Source organism: Juglans microcarpa x Juglans regia, chromosome 2S, assembly GCF_004785595.1.
Source record: "Juglans microcarpa x Juglans regia isolate MS1-56 chromosome 2S, Jm3101_v1.0, whole genome shotgun sequence".
Classification (NCBI taxonomy): Eukaryota; Viridiplantae; Streptophyta; class Magnoliopsida; order Fagales; family Juglandaceae; genus Juglans; species Juglans microcarpa x Juglans regia.
This window is the reverse complement of record NC_054597.1, coordinates 12,633,982-12,658,652: the sequence shown is the minus strand read 5'-3', so window position 1 is coordinate 12,658,652 and position 24,671 is coordinate 12,633,982. Positions and strand designations below refer to the sequence as shown.

Sequence of the window (24,671 nt, the reverse complement as noted above, 5' to 3'; positions counted from 1 at the left end):
TGGAGGAGTGTGAACTGAATGATTTGGGATTTAGTGGCCATTCACTTGGTGTAATAAGAGGGAGCCAGATCAATGTATTAGTGAGAGATTGGACATATTTTTTGCAAATTTAAAATGGCACTCTTTATCCTATGGTAGGTGTACTTCATGGAGTAGTTGCTCATTCTGATCATGTGCCTATTATATTGAAGATACAAGATGATATGAAACAGAAGATAGGGAGAAGACTATTTAGATTTGAGGCAATGTGGGTGGATGCAACAGATTGTAAAAAAGTTATTGAAGAGGCTTGAAAGGGTGTTATGGGTACCAAAGAGATGAGCACTGTGATGAGAAAAATTCAGAGATGTGAAGAGAAGCTGGAAGTGTGGAATAAGAGTAGTTTTGGTCATGTGTAGAAGAATTTAAATAAGGCTAAGTTGAAGCTCCAGTCACTCCATAATTCAGATCCATTATGTCACAATTGGAAAGATCTTCGGGAAGCTAGAGTAGAGGTGCATAAGTGATAAGAAAAATGAGAAATTATGTGGAGGCAAAGATCAAAGGCACTGTGGTTGGCAGAAAGGGACAAAAATACCAAGTTTAACAACAAAGAAACACAAAGAAAGAAAACGAACTTGATTAAAGGTGTTAGAGATTCAGAAGGGAGGTGGCAAGTGTAGGAAATGAGGGATGCTATAATTCTTAATTATTTCAAAACTCTCTTCAAGGCTTCTGATGAGACAAGTAATATGGACTTCTTAGAAGGGCTTGCAGGAAGACTTGCTACAGATATGCAAGAAAGACTTGACCAGGTGTTTACAACAGAAGAGATTAAAGTGGCTCTGAAAGAGATGAATCCTACAAAAGCCCTAGGGCTTGTAGTGGGAAAAGATGTTTCAGATGCAGTTTTACAACCTCTTAACAGTGGTCAGTTTCCTATTAAATTAAATCACACTTATATTACTTTGATTCCCAAAAAGAAGAAGCCTGAATTTGTTTTTGATTATAGGCCAATAAGCCTTTGTAATGTTATTTACAAGTTGGTTTCCAAGATACTTGCAAACAAACTCAATTGCATCTTACCAGGCTTGATTTCCCTTTCACAAGGTGCTTTTATGCCTGGAAGAATGATCACTGATAATGTTTTGGTTGCCTATGAGTTGATCCATTTTCTGAGGAGAAAAATAGATGGGAAGAAAGGTTTCATGTCATTGAAGCCAGATATGAGTAAGGCATAAGACAAAATAGAGTGGGACTTTCTTGAGAGAGTGATGATTAAGATTGAGTTTGGAAAGAAATGGTTGAGGATGGTGATGCAGTGTGTAAAGTCAGTGTCCTTTTCAATATTGGTGAATGGTGAGCCTAAGGGACCTTTATATCCAACTCGAGGGCTAAGATAAAGGGATCCTATCTCCCCATACCTCTTTCTCTTATGCACTGAGGGTTTGATCTCACTCCTTAATCAAGCTGAGAGGCACAACCAGATTGATGGGATTCGTGTTTGTAAGGGAGCACCAAAGCTAAACTACTTATTATCTGCATATGACAGTGTGCTATTTTGTAGGGCCAATTTGCAGACCAACTTGAATATTATTCATCAACTGGAGATTTTTGAAAAAGCCTCTGGATAGAAAGTAAATCGAGATAAGACCTCCATGGTGTTTAGCAAGAATGTTCCTACCAGCTAACAAGCGGAGATAATGCAATTTTGGGGAGTCACCTATGATTGGTACTCAGTACAGGGAAATACCAAGCATTTTCTGAACTGAAGAACAAAGTATGGAATAAACTCCAAAGTTGGAAGGAGAAGTTGTTATCTCAAGGGAGTAAGGAAATTCTTATTAAGGTAGTGACACTTTCTATCCCAACTTACATAATGAGCCGCTTTAAACTTCTTGCTTCATTATGTTCTAAGTTGGAAAATATGATGGCTAAATTTTGGTGGGTCAAAAGGAGGAATGGAATAAGATAAGGTGGGTGAGTTGGAAAAATATGTGTGAATCTAAATAAAATGGAGGGATGGATTTTAAAAAATTATAGATTTTCAACTTGGCTCTCTTAGCAAAGCAGAGATGGAGGATTTTAAAAGATGAGACTACACTGCTATACAAAATTTTTAAGGCTAGGTATTTCCCAAATACTAGCTTCAGTGATTCTACATTAGGTGTAGCCCCTTCTTATGCTTGGAGAGGCATATGGGAGGCATATGGGAGGCTAAGAACAGTATGTTGCAAGGGTGCAGATGGAGAGTGGGGGATGGGAAATCAATCAATATTTGGACATATTTTTTGCTGCCAAATCATAGACTGATGCCAGCTCCAGCTATTGTAACTACAACATAGATGAATTCAACAGTAGCAACTCTAATTGATGAAAATACAAAATGGTGGGGTATTGAGAAAGTTGAAGAATCTTACCACTTAGAGAGGCAACTGAGGTGCTCAATATGATGCTGACTTCAGATATTAGACTAGATAGTCTTGTATGGGAGCATGATAAGAGTGGGGCTTTTATTGGGAAGAGTGCATATCGTTTTTTTCAATCCCTTGGCCATGTTAGGCAGTCTGGTGAGGCTTCAAATGCTGAAGAGTAGATGAATGTATGGAAGATGAATGTACCAAATAGAGCGAAAGTGTTTGCTTGGAGGGTGTGCAAAAATGGACTCCCAACACTTCAAAATTTAAGGAATAGAAAGGTATTCGAGGAAGCAAAATGTCAATGGTGTAATGAGGAGGAGGAGGATGCGAGCCATGCACTTGTTTATTATCCCTTTATCAAGGATTGCTGGTATAACCATTCCAGTTTCTTAAAAGAAATTGGTGTCTGGATGGATTTTGTTCAAATTGCATTATTTGCGTTGAGTAGAGGAAATATTGGGGAGATAGAGAAGTTGTTTATGATGGCTTGGGGTATGTGGTATAGGAGAAACCAAAAACTTTATGAAGATAATGTTCTTTCACCTTAGCAGCTTGTTGATCATGCATTATCATTACATCGGGAGCATAAAACTGCTACAGAAGAACAAAAAAAAGGGATGAAAGCTCGTTGTTGTTGGCTGCCACTATTTGCAGAGGTTCTGATTGAATATAGATGGAGCTCTTTTCCATGATCAATGCAGATCCGGTGTGGGGATGGTTTTAAGAGATGAACATGGGAATGTTATTTTCTCTACTGGCAAACTAGAATATGAAATGCAGGATCCTATAGAAATTGAACTTATTGCTATTCTGTGAGGTTTACATATGTGCATTCCCTTGGGTATAGTTGAGCTGCAAGTAGAGAGTGACTCACTTCTTGTGGTGCAGGAATTGACTAGAGATGACACCCCCAATATCCCTATGGGGAAATCTGGCTTATGAGATCAAGAATATGATGAAAATGCTTCCTAAGTGTACTGTCCAACACAAAGGGCATATGGTTAATGAAGCAGCCCATAATTTGGCAAGATTTGCGTGGAATCTAGAGGATTTGATAATTTGGTGGGATTATTTTCCTGATTGTATTTCACAAATCATTTGGTTTGATTCTATGATGTAATTGCTTTGATGATGAATAAAACAATTTCCTTGTTATAAATAAAAAATAAAAAATCTTTGGATAATTTTTTTTTTACTACTACTTTATTATTTAACTATTTTTTTCTTGAATTTGGATTAAAAATATCAGAACATGACATTCTTGTATAATTTAGAAGAAAATAAATTCAATTAACTAACGTAATTACGTAAATTAATTAAAAATAAATGTAATTTTATAAAATTTAAGTCATTTCAATAATATAATTGGAGTTCCATTGGACCTTATAAAAAGTAAAAAACTTATTATTCCCAAGTAATGTAGGATCTCATACATCACATACTCTTATCCTTATCATATGAGGTGTCACAATCTTCCTCCCTTAAATTTCCGACATCCTCGTTAGGACAATTAATCGTAGGTGGCAAGGCTCAAGTTCCGCATTTCTAGTTGAAATAGGCTTTGATACCATTTGTAACACCTCAATGGAAGGCCTAAACCGCATGACCTATATTTCAAAAGAACTAATCAATGATACAATTGGAACTTAATTGAAACCTTATAAAGAACAAGAACTTCTATTTCCCAAGCAATGTAGGATTTCTTACACCATATATCCTTATCTTTATCATATATGGTGTATGAGTCAATTTTTATAAAATTAAATTTATTTTAAATTAATTTATATGATTACGTTAGTTGATTGAATTTATTTTCTTTTGAATTATGTAAGAAGATTATATTCTGATATTTTTAATCCAGATTCAAAAAATAAAAATGAAAAAAAAAACTATATAGTAAAACAATAATAAAGAAAATGCAAGGCTAAGGTATCATCCTTAGTTGCTTAAGATCTCGTTTGGATACAGAGTTGATCTTAACTCATCTCATCTAATCATTATAATTTTTTTAAATTTACACACAAAATATAATAAATAATTTAACTTTTTTAAATTTAAAAATAATAATAATATTAAAAAATAAAATTTAATAATATTTTATTTAACTTTTAACTTTTATTTTAACTCATTTCATCTTAACTCAATATGCATAATCCATTAAGAAGACACGGAAAGAAAATAAATATTCTGAACGTTTAGCATAATTTTTAAAAAATTTTAATAGTACGATTAAGGAGTAATAACGAAGAATTAAAAGCATCAACCAATACTAACCCAACCGCCAAGTAAACGGGACCCACCTCTATATGCGCGCTCTCGTGCACAAAAGTTGCCCAGCGACAGGGCCCTAGTGCTGATTTTATGACTCGCTTAACTCGCCTGCTTTCCCCAATCAACTCGGCCGGGTCACTCACTTCCTCATCCTCCTTCAGCTTCACCACTAGAGTCTGGGACACTGTTTCTGTCCGTCGTGCCAGCTCGTATACCCAAAATTACTTCTCAGCCATTGCCCCCGGCAGCCGGAAACCCCACTCTCCCCATCCGCCCATGGACCCCCACGCGCCCCCAGCCGAAGGCGAGGACTTCGTCCACATCGACAACCCTGTCGCTGACGATAACTTGAGCGAGAGCATCGTTAATGTCGAGGAGCCGCCGCCGAGAGATGATGATGCGTGTGACGGGGACGTTTCCGCAAGTAACGAAGCCGATTCCTCGGAGCAGAGGAAGATACTTCCAGAGGAGCTCTCGAGAAGCGTGCTGGTTCTTTCTTGCGATTCTGCCGCCGAGGGTGGTGTCTGCGACGTCTACCTGGTTGGCACCGCTCACGTGTCTCAGGTAATTCATTGCTTGGTTCTTAGCTAAATTTTTTTTTTTTTTTGTCTCTGTTTAGCGGGGGAGAGAATTCTTAATTGGTCTCTGTTTGGTTGTTGAGAAAAATCTAAATACTCTTGAGCGTTGGATAAAACTTCTAACGATTGGATCACCGCATCTGTGAAATCTTGTTAGCTTAATACATTGCCTTCCTGAGCATTAAGATTGCCTTCTTTTTTTTTTTTGTTAAGAGTTTGATTGTTTTCGGCAGTTATTTATATACAAAATGTGTACGAGAGTGTGTAATATTACCCTTATATTGGCATGTGTACGTTTGAAAGCGGCAGAGAGGAAATAATAGTCTCGATGCCAAAAAAGATCCAAGAGATGAATAACCTGATGAGGGATCTCTTTCTTTAGATTTACTCTAAAGGACTAGATGGTGTAATGGTGAAATTGGGAAAGTACAATTATCCAGTACTGACCTAACTGTACCGTGGAAGAATCAAAATGTAATTTTTGCCTTCAATTGGAGTAGAAACTTGCATATAAAATTACGGAGGGGTGAGTTGTATAAATAAGATCCATGGTGGTTTTTTACAAATATAAAGATTTGATAGCTATGCTGAGTTTTCCTTGTGTGGGTTGCAGGAATCATGCAAAGAAGTACAAGCTGTAATCAGTTTTATGAAACCACAGGTTCTTTCTCTATTAAAACTCATAAAAGCACTACATTGATGGATGGTTCATTTTGCAGGTTAGCTGCCTGCATTAGTATTGTTTTGTGGACTTGAGATATTAAAAATTTGGTTTGAAGTTGACGTACATCTCCAAATGTGTTTGTTGACTACAGGTTGTTTTCTTAGAACTATGCTCGAGCCGTGTGGCAGTACTTACCCCTCAGAATATAAAGGTCTGTGTCTTCAATGTTTTTGCGTATTTCTTGTGTAGTTTTCTAGAACTCCTTTCGTAATTGTAGATTTGACTTCCACTTGCTCTCTGACTGTCCCTGTCTCTCTCATCATACTCCGGCCCCATACTAAGTATTGAGTAACAATATTTAGATTGCTCTTGTAATACCTTTCTCAATCATTCTTGTGGTGCATTTTTTTTATAGGTTTCTGCTATTTCTGAACCAAAGTAAGTAGCAAGTGGTTTTTAGTATTTTTTTTCCTCATAATTTCGGTTTTTCCATTAGTTAGAAAGAGTTTGCATGTGTGCACATTTTATCTAATTGTGCTTGCTTGGAAATGATCACATTTGGGCTCTTTTGCCCTGATTACATTTCTATTTGTCATGTGCATATTGTTAAATCATTATATTATTAAGATTTGTTTTAAAAAAATTCAGGTGGAGTATCTCAAGAGACAGCATTGTAATTATATGTTGGCTGTTAATAATTTTGTTCAATAGTCTTTTCTTTTTCTCTGTTTTTGCTACTCGGGCAAATTCTAGGCTTCAGTATTCATCGTCCAGGATTGTACATCTGCATGTACTAATTGTTGCTTCTTCAGGTACCAACCATGGGAGAAATGGTAGACATGTGGAAGAAAAAGCACAACATATTCGGAATACTTTACAGCTGGTTTCTTGCCAAGGCGCGTTTCTTTTTCTTAATTTGCATCTCTGCTAAACATAAAAAATCTGCCACAATGTGTTTGCACTCTCTCTTTAATAGTATGTTTTGCAAATTTGCTCTCTCTGCCATAATTTCTTTAATAGGATGTTTTGCAAATTTTCATATTTTTCTCTAATCTTTTTTAACTATTCTGTAGTAGGTTGCCAGTAAGCTAGAGGTTTTCCCTGGTTCTGAGTTTCGTGTGGCATATGAAGAAGCAATGAAATATGGGGGCAGGGTGATTCTGGGGGACCGTCCTGTACAGGTAAGATATTTTTTGCTTTGGGAGTTATTGATTGGAATTGGTCCATGGATCATCTGTCTGCTTCAACCGCCCTACACCATCCCTACCTTCCTCTTATTTTGGTGTATCTGATTATATAAACCGGACTTCCAAACTCTACCTCATCCATTCTGATTGCCAAGAATGTATCTAATCTCTCTATCTGGAAAGGATTATCTTTAATCTAATGCACTTTCATGTCAAAGCTTGTTGGCACATTCCTATTTTTTATCTTCAAGTTAAGGACTACCTTAGTATGACTGGGAATTTTACTGAAGCAGATTACATTGCGGAGGACTTGGGCAAAAATGCCATTGTGGCATAAGATAAAACTACTCTACTCCTTACTTTTTCAAGCAGTATTTTTACCAAGCCCTGAGGATCTGAATAGAATGGTAGGTTCTGTTATATTCATTTTGTAATTGACATTTGTAGTTTTCATGTATTCATATTCTATTGCAGTTTGTAGGAGTACCAAAGGAGATCTACCTATATGAATCTAGTAAAGGGACATTCATTTTATGTTGCTGATTTATATATTTCTCTTTCGCATCTCCAGCTAAAGGAAATGGATGATGTTGACATGCTGACTCTTGTGATTCAAGAAATGAGCAAGGAGTTCCCTACTCTAATGGAGACCCTTGTACATGAGCGAGATCAGTTAGCATCCTTTTCCTTCATATTTATGTCATGACCTGTAGTCTTTTTATGTCAAAAGATAATATCATATCACAAGTTGTTTTTGTCGTAGTTAGACTTTATAAGACAGAACAAAGAAATCAAAGCCATCTTGAAATAACTTTGTTGAAGGGGCTTCATGATAGGTGTATCTTTGGAGCTGGGTGCTTAGGTAACATATAGCTTGAGATATCATACATTTTGTTCTGAAACAAAAGATATCATGCATTTTGTTGTTCACAGCTGTTGATTGGCAAATCTGCAGTTTACACTGATTCAGAAACCTCATGCCTATTATCTTTCTCCTTTTTTTCCTTTTCTATAGGGGCTTAGCTTTTTTTTTTTTTTTTTTTTTGATCCGGTATTTGTTATGGTTACAGTACTGGAAAGAGATATCATACTACAAATAGTATAAAAGAATGGTCGGAATGATTTTTTTTCCAGATAACTGGTACTATGTTCAGTTATTGGAAGTGGCTTGTTGATCTAGGATCACTTGGAACAAGGTTTGATGGGGTTGGGTAGATCTCAGGTTTGAACCTTACTGAACTTAAAAAAAGGAATTCTGGGAGTTCGTTTCTCATAAGATGGACAAATCTTAGTTTCAACTTTTTTGTCCTTTTAATACTATTCCCCACTTCTTATCCAGTGATGGTCCAACTTTAACAGGGCATTGTGACCCTGGTCTTGATATGTCCTACCCTTCGGTTCTTTTGAAAGTTTTTTGTTTTAATTGATTTTTCATGAACTGGCTGCTTTCAAGACTGAAACCAGGCATTTGTGCTTGTTGCCCAGTACTATTTTTTACTCGGAACCCCAAGGGGTTGGCCCAAGTGGTAAATGCCTTGGTCTTGGGGTATCACTCCCTTCAAGGTCCAAGGTTCAACACGGCATGGGTGCAAACAATTCTTTGGGGCCACATCCCCTTGTGAAAAGCCATCTATTTAACCAGTTCTGTGTAGGGAAACTTCCGAGGGTGTGGTGTATAGGACTGGGGATTACTGTGCAGGGGTGGATCTGAAGGGCCCTGCCTTGGAGAGGTTCCTTGACAAAAAAAAAAAAAAAAAAAAAAAAAAAACTCAGTAAAAAAAAGTAGAAAACTGGAGTCTAAGCATGAGTTATTATTTATCACCAAGCTTTTTTGTGCTGGGAGGTTCTCTTTAAAGAAAAATTAAGGTCTTTAATTTACTTATTCTGCCCAACTTGTCTACTGTCTATGTTATCAATATACATCCGGTCTTAGATCAAGTTTTTTTTGTCGTGTGACTAGATGAAGTCAACTACTGCTTTTCATTAATAGTGATATTCCCACCAGTTTGTGTGGGGGCATTGTGAGGAATGCTTATATAATTGGGAGCATATGCCCGGAGTGACATTGGCTTCTTATTTATTTATTTATTTTTTCCTCACTTCACCTGTTCTCTTTTCCTTGTCATTGGTTTTGGATCCAGTTGTCACTCCAGCTAGCTGAAACCATTGGAACCATAGTTCAAAAAGCCTATAAACTAAAATTGAACCATAGTTAATTTTTTTTTTTTATAGGTAAAAAGTAATCCCATATATGATAAAAATATGCTCCCATATATGCATTCCATCAAATATGCTCTGAGAGTGTAGGATAAGAATCAAACTTCGAATTAACAAACAATAAAACATAATCTCTGTTTAATATCATGTGATGATTTTCATTTGGATGCACTAATGCATCTTCCTGTGGTTTCGATGATAAGTTCGTTCCTCCAGCAAGCATGCAATTGGTTGAATGATCACTATTCATGGATAGATTATGATCGATGGACACTTCTGGCTCGAAGAAAATGTTTCGGTAAAGAGCACTTTGTGCACATCCAGTAATCAATGCCTAGAATTGATTGAGAACAGTGGACACTATTGGCTCAAAGAAAATACTTTGTGAAGGAAGACCTTGGACACATTTTCTTTTTATGCAAATATTTGCTGTATATGGTGTAATGAAACTGAGATTAGTGCTATTAGGTATGCCTATCATACAAAACTTATAGGTTGCGAAAGGCAGTAGTGAGAGTTTCCAATCAAAAGTATCTGGATGGTGTAGAATTAGATTGGTAAAAACGATTCGTGCATGCGTTTATGGAAATACATGGCTTTGCTGCATTTGTTTTTTATAAGATTAATATTCAATAAACTCTCTAAGGTCACTTCCTTTCTTTGGTGAACACTTTGTATCTCAAGGTACATGTCATCGACATTACTAAGAATTGCTAGTGAGCATAGTTCAGTTGTAGCAGTTGTTGGGAAGGGACATCTGCAAGGAATCAAGAAGAATTGGAAGCAGCCTGTTGGGGTTGGTCACTTTATTTTTTTCCTTTTGAGAATTTCTTTCACATTAATATATCCCTAAAATGAGTCAATATGCCTTTGAGTTCACGTTGGATACGTTTATAGAGAGACCATTCGGTTGGTTTCCCCATTTATATATCTTTCATCCTTGAGGTCACCATATTGTTATCTAAATTACAGTCTGTTTTACCAAAAATGTTGTGTTCTCTCTTAGGGTCCCTTTTTTCCCTTGCATGGTATGTTTTAGGTTAATTTAGACACAGTGCTTTATACTTCTGGATTCGATATTTCATCAACTTGCAAAAATATCTATCCACTTTTTTGCAGGTGAAGGATCTGATGACGATGCCTTCTCAAAAATCAGCTATATCTACAGCGAAAATCCTCACATCTCTTGGAGTTGCAGTTGCTGGGGTGGGCATAATTTCGGGCATCTATCTTATGATCAAGAAATAGTTACACCAACCAGTGGTGCTTCCTTGCAAAATATGGTTGGAAGTGGGAAATTGCCTGGGAAATGTGGAAGGCTAAAGTTTGTGGCTGGAAATAATATTCATAAATTGAAGTTCACTTTACTTCGTTAGGGTGATCTCACTCTCTTCCATGCGAACTTCGGCGGGGAAAATTGTCTTGATGACATGGCTATAGTAACTTTTTTTTTTTGTTAATTTCGCAGCCCAAACTCTTCCAAAATGTTAAGTTCTTTCTATTGTGACACGAAATAAGACGCATAATATATGCCTCCAAGGGATCTATGCTCTTGTAAGTAATTAATTCAAGGTGTTTGGTACCTAGGAAAGAAGAAAAGAAAAAGGTGTTTGGCAACTTTGATATTGGTTGCTTTTCAAGGAACTGATCTTATTTTCTGAATTCAGTAGATTAGTAGGTGAGTGACTGAATTAATCCTCATTGACTGTATGGGATTAGTAAGAGCATCCTAGCTATTGGGTTAGGCAAAGTTAAATTTTAGCTAATATTACATGGTTTACCTTTTGCATATTCTATTAAAAACATATTCCTAAATTAGATTATCTATCTGCTCTCTATATAATAATAAAATATTATTAATTTAATATTTTTGATCTAATTTATTTTTATCATATTTTACAATTCTATTGATTATATGTTAATTAATAATCATAGTATAATTACATTATTGTTTATATAACCATATTTTCAATAAATACTACAAATTTTTTATTAAATTCCCCTAAAATGCCATATGCCAAATTTGGGTAAAGCTTTTATTATTATTAATAATTAAAAATTCCTCTTTTTTTTTTAATTATTATTAGAATTAATTAGATTAAACCAATTTATCACAAGAACCTCTCGTGTTCTTGCAAATACTCTCGTGTTCTTGCAAATAAAATAAATAAGCTAACATTTATTGGTCAATAAAATAAATAACGCAAAATCAATGAAACAGAAACAAGCGAAATCCCAAACACAAGGAAATGAGCAAATGAGCAAATGAGTATTGAGTTGGGATAAAATAATAATAAAAAATTAAAATGACTGGGCTGGGGGGTTCTCCAAATATGTTGAATCAAGTTATTATTTTTTTTTTTTAAAAGGAAAAACTCTTATACCATTCCATTATAACAAAAATGAGATATAAGGAGGAGCATTCTCTAAAGTTACAATCATATCTGAAACGGAAAGAGCATCTGTTGCTAATAAGTGAGCTATAAAGTTGTCATTTCTTCTAACATGAGAAACTTTTCACTTAGCAAAATTTTTCGTCCACTGTTTTGCTTCACACAAACATATTAGCACTACTCCAACCTTTCTTATCACCATGTAATGCATTGATTACTGGCAACAAGTCCCCTCAATAATAGCCTGTCTGAGGCCTAGATCCAAACCAAACTTAATAGTTTGAAGAGCTCCAAACGTCTCAATCAGTAGAGGGTCTGGAATTAATTATTTTCCTAGCCTCATGGTAGCAATTATTTGTCCTTCACAACCACACCAACTCCAATCAGACCATGAATTTTATCAACAGATCCATCCCAATTCAACTTGAACCAATTTGAAGGAGGGGCCTTCCATTCTTCAGCTGATGTGCGTAATTGTCTAACTCTGTTGCCGCTCTTAAGGTCCTTCCCAGCTAGCATGTCAAGAATGACTCTAGCTTCCTTCACAATAGAGTTAGGATGTGAAAACTCATTGTTGAAAATGAAACACTTCCTTTTCCACCAAATCTTCCTTGCCACCATCACAAACTCTTGAAGAATCTAATTGTCCATAGAACTTGTTAGTGCTTCAAAAAGCTGCAACATATAGGATTGAGGCAAGTAGCATCTCTGCAATCTTTTAGAACACTGGCTCCAGACATCCCTAGTAGACTCACACCTCTATATAGCATGTATCACATTCTCTTATTCCATACAATAGATAGGACATAATGGGTGATCAACTACTTTTTTTTTTTTTTTTAAATAAATTGGACTGGGTAGGAAGAGTCTCCAGATAGGCCCTCCACAAGAAAATCTTGTCTCCAGGTTGCACATTGAGTTGCCAAATTTTCTTCTATACTTCTTTAAAATGGTTACTACTTGAAGCCTGTTCCTTTTCTGCCAATTCCCTTGATTTCTCCATGTGGCACACACTCTTGACAGAGAAGCAACCATTTTTTTAGCCTTGCCAAATAATTCTATTCCTGCTCTTCAGAGTACTAATTGGAGTTTTCAATATAATATTAGCTTCCCTCTGCTAAAAAATCTCCTACACCAAATCAGGCTTCCATTGCTTAGAATTAGGCTTAATCAAATCTGCCACTGTGGCTTTGCTGTCCAGCCCCTGACAGGGCTTAGCACCTTACAAGGATTAGAATGATCTAGCCATTTATCTTGCCAGATATGGATATCACTCTAGTACCAATCCTCCAAAAAGAACCTGCTTCCACTATATGCCTAGCTGCAAGAAAGCTTTTCCACACATGATGGTTTAGAGCCCAATTTTGTTCTCTAAAATGTGGAGTCGTTATAGTATTTGGCTTTCATCACCTTAGCTGCAAGAGAATCAGGTTCTTGGATCAACCTCCAACACTGCTTAGCAAGCATTGCTTTGTTAAAGCACTCGAGGTCCCTAAAACCCATGCCCCCAACAAATTTTGCCTTCCCCATCAATTTCCATGGTACCCAATAAATTTTATGCTCTTTTTTTTGCTGTCCCCGTAAAAATTCTGGATTACACTATTAATAGATTTCAACAAGTAGTTAGGCAGCTTAAAAACACTCATAGTGTAGGTGGGGAGAGCTTGAACCATAGCTTTTATATATATTTCCTTCCCTGCTTGAGATAACATTTTAACTCTTTGATTACTAAGCCTCATTCTGATATTATCCAAGATTCCTTTTAAGGACTTGCTTCAATTCCTTCCCACTATAGATGGAAACCTAAGATATTTTTCATATGAGATGGCAGCCCTCATCCCAGCAATAGATAGGATGTAATTTTGAGTAACTTTGGTTGTATTTCTGCTAAAAATAATAGAGCTCTTCTCAGGATTTAATCTTTATCCTAAAGCTGTCTCATACACTCTCAAAAGATTAAACAACCTTCCCTATTCAACAGAATTAACCTTACAAAATAAAAGGCTATTATCCGCAAAGAAAATATGAGAGATTCTAAGTTGACCTCTTGCAACCGGAACACCATGAATCAAACCATTCTCTTCAGCCTTTCCAATCAAATTACTCAGAGCTTCAACACATAAGATAAAAAGATAGAGTGAAAGATGATCACCTTGTCTTATACCTCTAGTTGGATGGAAAGCTTCTTGAGGATCTCCATTCACCAGAATTGCATAAGAGACAAATTCAATACACTTCATCATCATCTCCACCCATTTATCCCATTTTGTATAGCACTGCTCTTAGAAGATTCTACTCAATTCTATCGTAAGCCTTACTCATGTCTAGCTTCAATGCCATGTAACATTCCTTACTTGTCATTTTACATTTAATAGTATGCAAAGCCTCAAATGCCACAATGACATTGTTAGAAATTAGTCTATTAGGAACAAAAGCTAATTGGGAAGGGGAAATTATGAGTGACGCAATTTTCTCAAAATTTTCTTTAATCTATTTGCCACTACTTTTGAAATAAGCTTATACATCACATTACAAAGAGAAATGAGTATGAACTCAGTCACTTTAGTAGGGGTCTTTTTCTTGGGGATTAGTATAATGAAGGTGCTGTTGATTTCTACTAAGCTGCCATTAGAGTTCAGCACAAATAAAACTGTTTCACACACTTGTGCTCCAACTATAACCAAATGTTTTTGATAAAACGCTGCAAGGAGTCCATTTGGGCATAGAGAGTTGAGGCCATTCATTTGAAAAAATGCATCTTCAACCTCCTGTTGAGTGTATGGTTTGATCAGCATTTCATTGTGGATAGCAGTTACTCGAGTCTCCAATGATCCAAGGCAGTCTACAATGTTCTAGGTTCAGAAGAGGTAAATAATTCTTTAAAATATTCTTGAAACAGGTTACAAATGCCCTCTTTAGAATGCACTTCCTGTCCATTGTCATCAACCAGTTTCTTTATCAAATTTGTATTCTTCCTTTGAGATGCACACTGGTGAAAAAAATTTGTGTTTCTATCCCCCTCATTCAACCACCTTTGTTTAGCTCTTTGCTTCCATCTAATATGATCTTCTACAAGCAACCTGTCCACTTATTTTTGCACCTGCTTAATGTTTTCATTCAGATGTCCCTTATTGACCTTTTGTAGTTTTGATAATTGAGCCAACTTAGCATTAATCTCTTTTTTTGAATTGCTAATGTTCATCTGACTCCACTGCATCAATTTTATCTTGCACTTGTTAAGGCCTTCGTTAGTAAAACTTAGTTTATTCTTAGCTATCCTGGGTTAACTCCAAGCTTCCTCCACTATCTTGTAGCACTCCTCCCTTAAAAACCAACTAGCTTCAAAGCTAAATGGCTTAACATTTCTGGCCAGTTCAAAATGATTTTGTTCCATTGTGATGTGCAAAGGACTATGGTCTGAGCTCAGTGTTGGAAGAATGTACACACTCGGTCTAGGGAAGCCTCAACCCATATAGTGTTGCTAAAGGCTCTGTCAAGCCTATCTTTAGTGAAAGCCTCACCATATATGCCATTAGACCAAGTGTATTTGTTGCCAATGAATCTCATATCACTAAGACCACACTTATCCACAATCTCTCTAAAGGCCTCTATCTGGTTGTAAGATCTCAAAGCCCCTCCACATTTCTCTCCATAACTGAGTATATCATTGAAATCCCCTACACATAACCACCCTTTGGAGTCATTTTTCTTCTTCTTTTTTTTTTTTCTTTTCTTAAGAAAGAAGGGTAGTACCTCCATATTTTATTAAAAAACCCTCACTAAGGCAGAGGAATCACCATAATTACAACCATAAAAAAACTCCATAAAAACCACCAAATCTCCCAATCCTCCTAACGCCTAACATAAGGTAAACCCATTCTATCTGTATGTATAAGCCCCTTAAGTCTCCCGGACCGAACTCCTCTCCAACAAAATCCCAAGTTATGCCACTAGCCCCATGCTTTGATAAAAGAATCAGCAACCATATTCGCTTCCCTAAACACATGTTTAAACTGAACATTAAGAGAAGAAATAATAGATTGTGTTTCCTCCCAAAAATCCACAAATACCAATATTTGTACTTTCTTGTGATAAACCAACCCGCCACCACACTAGAGTTCGACTCCACCAACACATCTCTCAACCCCAATTGTTGACAAAGATGAAGGCCATCCACAAAGACTCTACATTCAGCAATAGTATTTGTTGCTTGGTCATAGCAATGGGCAAAGCCTCCAAGCACCCACCCTTGCACATTCCAAATCACACACCCCCACCAACCATCCCAGGATTGCCAAGAGAACAATCATCCACATTAAGTTTGGCGAACCCCCTTGAAAGAGGTTTCCAAGCAACTAACGTTGGTGACCTTATTTGAATGGGCACCACAAGACAATTTAAAGCTTCCATAATTCTCAAATCATATTCACCCATTGATTTAAAAGATCTTAAGCCTCCTGATCTCTCTAAAATAAAACATTTAACCATCCGAATGATGTTCTTCCAATCATACCTTACATCCTCCATGCGCGTCTCACATCTAGCTCTCTAAAGAGCCCATGAAATGAGAATGAGAATAATACCACGGAGCCAGCATACCTACGAGGATAAAGAAGCCCGACACCACCACACATTCACCACATCAGCCCATACACATGAGCTTGGTAAATGAACAGCAAACAACACCTCAAAAAAATCCCACACTTTTCTTGGTCCCTCTCCATCACAAAGCACATGATCTAATGTCTCAACCTTATTTGCAGCGCATCATTGGCATTAGAAACAACTGGGATACCAAGTTGTTGAATAACATCATTAACCGGGATTGCATTTTGACGTGCCCACTAGCACAAAAACAACATCTTCTTTGGCACATGATCCTGCCATAACCATTTTTTCCAAGGACACAAACTTCCATGAGATCTAAATGCATAACCCTTTGGAGTCCTCAAGTTTGATTGCTTGGAGCAGTTGCCAACTCTCCTTTCTTTTTGCAGTGATAGGATTGCCATAAAATCCAGTTAAAATCCAATTCTCCCCTTCCTTTTTCCCCTTAACCAAAAGAGAAGTAGGATTTTGGGTATAGGAACTAATCTCAGCCTCAACATCATCCTTCCAAAGGAAGGCAAACCCTCCACTAAGCCCTTTACAATCAATGACAAAGCTGTTTCCAAACTTCAATCTCATTTTTATTAATTCTACCTTATTCCATTTACACTTTATTTTCATCAAGAAAACAAAAAATGAGAGCTTATTTTGCACCATTAGATGCAAGTCATGAACAATCTAGTGTTCCCAAGCTCTCAAAAGTTGGGTTGTGAAACAATCGCCACCAAATCTGTACTACTAAAGTCTACCGTTTCCTTTCCCTCAATTTTTTATTTTTTAACCATATACTTGACAGTTCCTTCATACTTGCAACTCTCTTCCTTCATACTTGCAACTCTCTTATTTTTGGTTGATGTATTACTCTCCCCCTTCAGCCCAAATTTAAAACTTCAAAACATTTATCCTGACCCTTCTTATCCAGCTGGCCCTCTTCTTATCAAGCTTCCCATTCATATTTTCCTAATTTTTTTAATTAATATTGAAATTACCTTCTCTGTTTCATGTATAATCGAATGGTTGTTGAAATTCTCAAACACATTTGACATTATCGTTATTATTTTTATTGTGGGCTAATTATCTCGACGCTTAATTCCAATCCAACAGATTTTTACAACTTATCAGTTCTAAAAATTGTTTAAATAGCTTTAAAAGCTTTTTTTTAAAGAAGAAATTAAATTATTTATGTATTAAATACGATTGAGTAAAAAGTATTCATATTAATATTGTATTATTAATCATTCTCTCCATTTCTTCGCCTCCTTTCCTTAATTATTAACTTCAGAATGAACTCATCGTCTAATATTTGATTTTGTTTGTCATTTAAATGTGTCCAAAATCAAGTCTTTATTTGGCAATTTTCTCAGAAAGTTCTATTTTTCTTTTTTCCCAGAGGCAGTAAAATTCTCTAATGATGGTAACAAATAATATATGTGGTGTTTCCGGGATCAAATGGCATTGAAAGAAACCATCGATCAGGATAGCCACAAACGTTATATGTAGCGTCCAAGCCATTATACCAAGAGGAACCTTTTTATCCCCAGAATTGGTAATGGGCGCAACTCCAATCACATCCCTTCTACATATCATATTCAAAACCAAAAAAATCAAAGAGAAAAAAACACAAAATCAATCTCCCAATCATGTTAACCGTGCAGTTTAAAAGGGTACGAAAGAATCAACGTTCAATATCAAAGAGCAATGAAATTTTTTTCTGGGATCAGTGTGCTCAGTGGAAGGAGAAGTCGTTTTATAAAATGGGCTCACGGCGAGAAATCAATCTCGTCCTCTGCCCCAAAAACACGTCCAGTGTTTAAGCTCATCATAGCATACAAATCCCAAAAATATATTTGAAATTTATAAAACTAATACAGAGATCATTCCAAAAACATCAAAAACAAATGGGAAGAAAATATTGGAACTGCAAAATGAGGGCTTCAGTGTGTGTAACAATCAGATCATTGACGTTGATATCTCACTGAAATCCGCTAAGATATATTAAATTATCATCATAAGCCCCATTTCAATATATACAGGACAAAATTAGATAACAAATTAGAAACAAAAGTCCATAAATAGATGCAGTGATTAGGGTTTGGAGTAGTTTGTGAAAAGAGACAACACAGAAAAGGGTTTCGCAAAACACCCAAGAACTCGAAACCCTAAAACAATTCTTACAATTAAAGAAAAAGAGAAGAGCGTGCAAGGGGGAATTAGAGTGATTGTTAAAGGTATTAGTGCTCAGACAGCCAAGGGTTTGTCAATCAGATTCTGGGCAAGAAGACCCAAATCAGAAACTCTAGTCCACAAAATAGGCTCATCACCGCACTCTATTTGGAGAGAGAAAAGTGAAATAAACAATCAAAAGACATCAGAGGGGAGAGTATTAAGGATCAAACAGAAATAGAAAACAATATCAATACCAAAAACATAGGATTTGGATCCAAAAATCCGTTAGGAACATCCATGAGGCCGGGGTGAGGGAGAGGCAGGCAGAGCGTGAAGAGAGACGATGAATTTATGCGATACCGAGTTGTGTATATTTATAGCGAGAGAGGTATGCTCTTTAGGTTTAGGGTTTGAGATAGTGGTTGCATTTTTTTTTCTCTCGGGTTTGTTTTGCCGTGGTTCCGAGGCGGCTGAGCTTAGAACTGATTTGGGTTTTATATGGGCCTCAAATGAACGTGGGCTGGACCTAGATAAGTCCAGGCTAGTAGGCCCATTATAGCCCAATTAATCTAGGTATAAGTTATAACCTCTCCAAATCTTTATATAACCCCTATTATCTCATTTTATGATATGTCATTCAAAAATTGTAGATTATTTATTATATTTTATTTATAAATTTATTATATAAGAGCATTGACATTGGATTGGCTATTTTATTCTTCAAAATTTAACTAATATGTAACTTTTTTACTTTTAACTAATCATTCAAAACTTAAAGTTTACATTGGATTAGTCATTACACTCTCTATAATAATAAAATATTTTTATTTTATATTTTTATATTTTTATAATTAATTAATTCTATTTTCATAACCTCCTATAATCTTCAATAATCATATTCATTTTCATTTTTACAATCCAATAAATAAAATTTCATCACACGATATCAAGGAAAAGAGTCACGGGAGAGAGAATGAGTCGAAATATAATAAACAATGGGTTTAGACTTTTACAGGACTTTTCATATTTGAAAAGAAAAATGAAATTACTGTAACTCATATTTAAGATGAAAAGTCTTTGGCTAATTCAATGTGGGCCAGTTATTGTTAAAATTATTCAAATATAAAGATGAAAATGTATTTGGCCAATCCAATACCAATGCTCTAATGTCACATCATGAGATGATGAGCGGATGATGAGAAAATGAATGATAAACAGATATTTTCTTTATATGAAGAGTATTTTAATATAAAAGGGAGAAACCAAGGACTAGAAGATAATCACATAGCATACTTTTACAAAAAAAAAATAATAATAACTAGCTAAATGAACCCAAAAAAAAAAAAACCACAACTCGAAACTACAATAAAAAATAGAGATTCTTAACATTTAAAGAAGATTATAAAAAAATTATTTTAATTAATAAAACTTAACGTGATATGTCGTGCCACATCAAATAAAGTCAAGTTTTAATTTGCAAAACATTTCTCAATAACCCAAACACATGAACTATCCTCAAACACATGATCTGTCTAACTCATGCAAACAGCTCCTCTCAAACCTCAAGAACATGCCAATTGAGATTAGATTTCCCTTTTTTTTATTATTTTTTTAATCCCTTTATGATTGGAGGGTAGTGGCATAAAATATTAAAAACCACAGAACACGTGAAGCCTTGAGCTGAAAATGCAACAATGTTTCGGACTATAAGCAACAAAAGATTTCAAAGGAATAACCTGCCGTTTGAAATACAGAGAGAGCCACTAGGAAAGAAAATCATATTATAGTGGTTTGGTGTTAATTAACGAAAAGTCACATCCCTTTTTAAAGAGTAATATTACTACATTCAGTCATGTAAAGAATGAGATTCATTATTAAAAAATTATTATTTTTATTTAAATTTTATATTTATTTACTTTTTTTTAAAAAATGAGTGTGTGATGCTTACGCACTCTATCATTACAAATATAATTTCTGATTTTTAAATTTGCCATTCAGTTTTTATCTATTTCAGTATTATATGATTATGGTGTTGCATAGATAAGATAAAAAAAAAAAAAAAGATATAGTTCAAAGTCAATATTCCATTTTTAATGGAGCCGTTAGCCAAAACAATAATTCACAATTCAAGTAACCGTTGTCGGTCGAATAAATTAAACAACGGTTAAAGTGGTTAGACGTCCCATGAAAAATTAACTATCTATATTGTCAAACAGAGAAATGATATTAAGAGTGTGAGATACATATGTATGTTTATGCTGTTAATTCGTCAAAAAGCAAAGTTTCGGCGTGCGAAGTTTCGTGTGGGTCCGCAACCATTGTACGAGTAAGGTTTCTAGCTATATACGTTGATGGGGGCGGCTTAGCCCCATTTTGACCGCTGGGCATACCGCCCAGCATAAATTTTTTTTTTTTTTTTTCACATTTTTTTAACATATTTAAATATATTTAAAAAATAAAAAATACACTAATACACTTAAAATCATTTCCTTAACCACTAAGTAAAAAAAAAAAAAAAAAATTTGACTAGCGGTCAAATGGAAGTATCAAGTTGAGGAGGCAAAGTAGACTACGTTGATATATATATTTTTGTGAAAAAGTCTTTTGTCGCATTTGTATATAAAAAGCCAAATGTCCATTTTTTTAATTAGTAATCGTTGGGATAACGAGGAGATAACGTGATTTTAGATGAGTTAAATAAAATATTATTATAATATTATTTTTAATAATATTATTATTTTAATATTTAAAAAAATTAAATTATTTATTATGTTTTATATGAGAATTTAGAAAAGTTATAATAATAAGATGCGTTGAGAGTGTTTTTGTATTCAAACGAGACCTTAGAGTGCATACGCATTACCAATTACGAGCTCGTTTGGATAATGAGATGAGATGGTTTTAGATGAGTTAAATAAAATATTGTTAGAATATTATTTTTTAATATTATTATTGTTTTGATATTTGAAAATGTTGAATTGTTTATTATATTTTGTATAAGAATTTGAAAAAGTTGTAATGATGAGATGAGATGAGATGTGTAACGAGCTGGTTTGGATAGTGAGATCAGATGAGATGGTTTTAGATGAGTGTAATAAAATATTGTTAGAATATTATTTTTTAATATTAATATTATTTTGAAATTTGAAAAAATTAAACTGTTTATTATATTTTATGTGAGAGTTTAAAAAAATTATAATGATAAAATGATATAATATGATATAGTTTCTGTATCCAAACGAACCCTAAGATGTCAAAAGTATTTGTCCAAACTTTAGGCTAAAAGTGAAAGAGAGAGAGCACAAAAAATGAGGTCTCTAGTATGTGAATTGTCTAAGATATATAAATATATATATATATAGCTTAGAGTCCAGCGTTTATTTTATATCTTAATACTCGTCCTTACGTGTGAGCTAAATTCTCCCTTAATGGATAGCCTAATACGTAAAATATTTAATTAAATATGGATAGAGTGTAGAATTAGGAACGTTCTAACTTAAGACTTAGTTCTGTTACTATATGAAATCACCAATTATCTCAAAAACTAAACTCATGAAAAGAGATAAATTTATTTTTTATTTTATATTTCAACACCATGAATCACGGCTTAGTATGCTCTATATGAGATAAGGAAATATACACAATTTATGATAGTTGACTCTCTTGTGCAGCTGCCGTGATCTGTGATGAAGAGCTGTTGAACAATTCATGGCTTGACAGGAGGCATACTAACATGAACTATGAGACATAAATTATTTCAAGAGAACACTGTTAAAAAAACAGAGCAACAAAAACCCAGCAGAGGAAAAAAGAAAGAAAAAGAAATTACAAGGATTGCCAAAACAATTGTCCACATCCATTTGTAAATTTGCTATGCAGTTTTTAATCGTACTATTGATACACAGACTTGCACCCAGAACCCTAAAAGATGGTCCCGAAATCATAATCAATCTGCAAATTTATCATCAATACTTGGTAACCATTTTTTCTCTCTTGATTAGTTTTTATTGCATGAAAAAATTCTTTCAGGAGAAGAAGAAAGGGACACCAGAACAAAACCTATTTATTCACCCAACATTACGAGGAAACCACGCCAAATTACGATATGAAACGATTACAACCAAGAAATTTAACCCACTAAAAAACCCAGAAAAAAAAATAAAAAAAAAATAAAAAATCAGCTATTAACCACTGCACAGTGCTTTCTTATCTCGCCCTCTGTCCCGGTCTTAACGTTGACCCGACCCATTTTCTCCATAGACTTGGCAAACTCGGAGTGGAAATCTTCAAGCGGTCCTTGAAGCAGTTGGGTGATATAAGACTTAGAAGTGGGGTTGGTAGTTAAAGCTGCATCTGATTGGAATATACCCCTTCTCTTTAGCAGGAGACTGTAGTAGCTAAGGTCAAATGTTCTGTGGCTTCCTGGATCCATTTCAAGAAGGGTTGTATTATCAGTAGGAGTTTTGCACTTTCTTGCCTTGAGATTGGCAGCATATTCACTGTCCAGAGCTGGGTCCTGATCTCCCACCCCAGTGAAATTGTAGAGTCGGTTAGAGATGGATGAACAACGAGTAATGCCAATGGTGTGAGCTCCTGAAATAATTTGTTGACTGTGTTAGTGCCATTGAATTGAGTGTGTTACTGATAAAATCTCCTCTTAAGTTATTGTCCGAAGTTTAGGGTATTAATCGAGACATATAAAGTGAATCCTATTATCATTTATCATGTCATGTTTAATGAGCACTAAATGTTTTAAGATCCATTTTATCTCTCTGTCGCTTAGGGATATTCAAATTCAGACAAAAACTTGAGGGAAATTGATGCACGGAAAGTTACTCGGAAATTAAGGAGAATGTTTAGCTTAATTACCAGAAAGCAAGACCAAGTCTTTTAAATCAAGACCCTGGTTACCAAAGAGTGTTTGGAGGTTGGAGAAGTTGCTAGTTGGAGCTGGGATGTTGGCCAGCGCTTCTGAGGCCATTGAGATTGTCCCATCTCTTCGACCAGTGGGAACTTTCCAAAATGGCCCTCCCTGAGGAACATAACACAGAAATAATTAAAAATAGTTCATTTCATTAATCAGAAAGAAAGATCATGGAAGTGGTTTTGTTTTTCTTTTATGTTTTTTGGGGTCTAATCAGAAAGAAAGATCATGGAAGTGGGTTTGTTTTTCTTTTTTGTTTTTTGGGGTCCTTACAGTGGCCACAACAGAATCTCTTGCAACCAAAGCAACTGTATCTGCACAAGAAACTATGCCAGGACATTCGGCTTCAAGAAGGCTCTTCACTCTGTCAATGAAGTCAAAACCTCTGAGCGATAGATTTGGACCGCCAGACTTCTCAGCTTGGTTGCTCGACGTCGTGTTCAGAAGCAAAGATGCATCACAACCCTATGAAAATGGAAAAAAAATTGAACTCATGTCATCAAACGAATCAGAATTATTCTGAAGTAGCTCAAAAAAGCATAGTAGAAGTAAAAAGTTAACGTGAAAAGATAGGACAGTACAGACCCTGACAAAGCAGTCATGGAAGTGCATTCTTATGAAGGCAGCTGCCAACGATGGAGCATTATGGATGTGTTCATGGACGAAGTTTTGAACAATCTTCTCGGCTTTTGGGCAGCTCTGAGAGTAAAAACCCAGCTGCAGTTGAGCTTCTGAACAAACTACAGATCCTAGGACACCAATGAATATGATAGCAACATAACGCATCACTCCCATTGTCAAGCCTGAATTACTGCAATTACTTGATCTTTTGTAGGAAGCAACGTCAATCATGTACATTGTGATTCAGAAAGTCCGAGCAGCAATTTATAAACGTACCTTAACTTTAGCTACAGATCATCATAAGAATCAATATTATTATATCAGACAGGCTAACTAACATGTGCTAGAAGGTAACACCCAGTCATGCTGTACCTCATTTTACATATATATATATATATATATATTCTAGACTACTGTTAAAAAATATGATCCGTTAGGGCTACTCCCGGGCACGACATTAAGGGAAGTAAGATCCAAAACCAGGGCCTCGTTACAGGAAAGAGAGAACATTGTCCTTTACATGGTAATTGAATGGGAAACCATACATGATCAGTACTGTAGGCATAGGTTGTCTCTATAACATTAATTGTAAGTTGAATGGATTAATAGTGACGATTTTAGGAGTTGGGTTGGACGTGGCGGC

At 35.4% G+C, this 24,671-nt stretch overlaps 2 protein-coding genes and 4 non-coding genes across 6 annotated transcripts; 1 reads left to right on the top strand and 5 right to left on the bottom strand.

The window, feature by feature from the left end:
* The first annotated feature begins 4,689 nt into the window (after positions 1-4,689).
* LOC121252546 (traB domain-containing protein) lies at positions 4,690-10,933 on the top strand. The gene is made up of 9 exons (XM_041152246.1): positions 4,690-5,234; positions 5,862-5,909; positions 6,064-6,123; positions 6,725-6,808; positions 6,989-7,093; positions 7,393-7,506; positions 7,671-7,771; positions 10,001-10,112; positions 10,436-10,933. Exons 1-9 carry the CDS (start codon positions 4,761-4,763, stop codon positions 10,562-10,564), a joined length of 1,227 nt encoding a protein of 408 aa, XP_041008180.1. The 5' UTR covers positions 4,690-4,760; the 3' UTR covers positions 10,565-10,933.
* Positions 10,934-17,739: 6,806 nt separating this feature from the next.
* LOC121253737 lies at positions 17,740-17,865 on the bottom strand. The gene has a single exon (XR_005938461.1). It is a non-coding gene; the product is annotated as a small nucleolar RNA snoR80 (small nucleolar RNA).
* A 173-nt stretch (positions 17,866-18,038) lies between these two features.
* Positions 18,039-18,146, bottom strand: LOC121253731. Its single transcript, XR_005938454.1, has one exon. It is a non-coding gene; the product is annotated as a small nucleolar RNA Z152/R70/R12 (small nucleolar RNA).
* Positions 18,147-18,246: 100 nt separating this feature from the next.
* Positions 18,247-18,333, bottom strand: LOC121253729. The gene has a single exon (XR_005938452.1). It is a non-coding gene; the product is annotated as a small nucleolar RNA R11/Z151 (small nucleolar RNA).
* A 214-nt stretch (positions 18,334-18,547) lies between these two features.
* Positions 18,548-18,647, bottom strand: LOC121253726. The gene has a single exon (XR_005938450.1). It is a non-coding gene; the product is annotated as a small nucleolar RNA Z157/R69/R10 (small nucleolar RNA).
* Positions 18,648-22,441: 3,794 nt separating this feature from the next.
* Positions 22,442-24,355, bottom strand: LOC121251471 (peroxidase 3-like). The gene is made up of 4 exons (XM_041150731.1): positions 23,993-24,355; positions 23,681-23,872; positions 23,353-23,515; positions 22,442-23,076 (listed from the first exon to the last, which is right to left on the bottom strand). Exons 1-4 carry the CDS (start codon positions 24,263-24,265, stop codon positions 22,661-22,663), a joined length of 1,044 nt encoding a protein of 347 aa, XP_041006665.1. The 5' UTR covers positions 24,266-24,355; the 3' UTR covers positions 22,442-22,660.
* Positions 24,356-24,671: the final 316 nt, after the last annotated feature.

Excerpts from the sequence above, each read along its gene's own strand:
- LOC121252546 (XM_041152246.1), top strand. The coding sequence starts at position 4,761 with ATGACTCGCTTAACTCGCCTGCTTTCCCCAATCAACTCGGCCGGGTCA. Across the intron at positions 5,235-5,861 it reads GCACCGCTCACGTGTCTCAG|GAATCATGCAAAGAAGTACA; the intron begins GTAATTCATTGC and ends TGTGGGTTGCAG. Across the intron at positions 5,910-6,063 it reads TCAGTTTTATGAAACCACAG|GTTGTTTTCTTAGAACTATG; the intron begins GTTCTTTCTCTA and ends TGTTGACTACAG.
- LOC121251471 (XM_041150731.1), bottom strand. The coding sequence starts at position 24,265 with ATGTACATGATTGACGTTGCTTCCTACAAAAGATCAAGTAATTGCAGT. Across the intron at positions 23,516-23,680 it reads GAGATTCTGTTGTGGCCACT|GGAGGGCCATTTTGGAAAGT; the intron begins GTAAGGACCCCA and ends TATGTTCCTCAG. Across the intron at positions 23,077-23,352 it reads AGACTTGGTCTTGCTTTCTG|GAGCTCACACCATTGGCATT; the intron begins GTAATTAAGCTA and ends AAATTATTTCAG.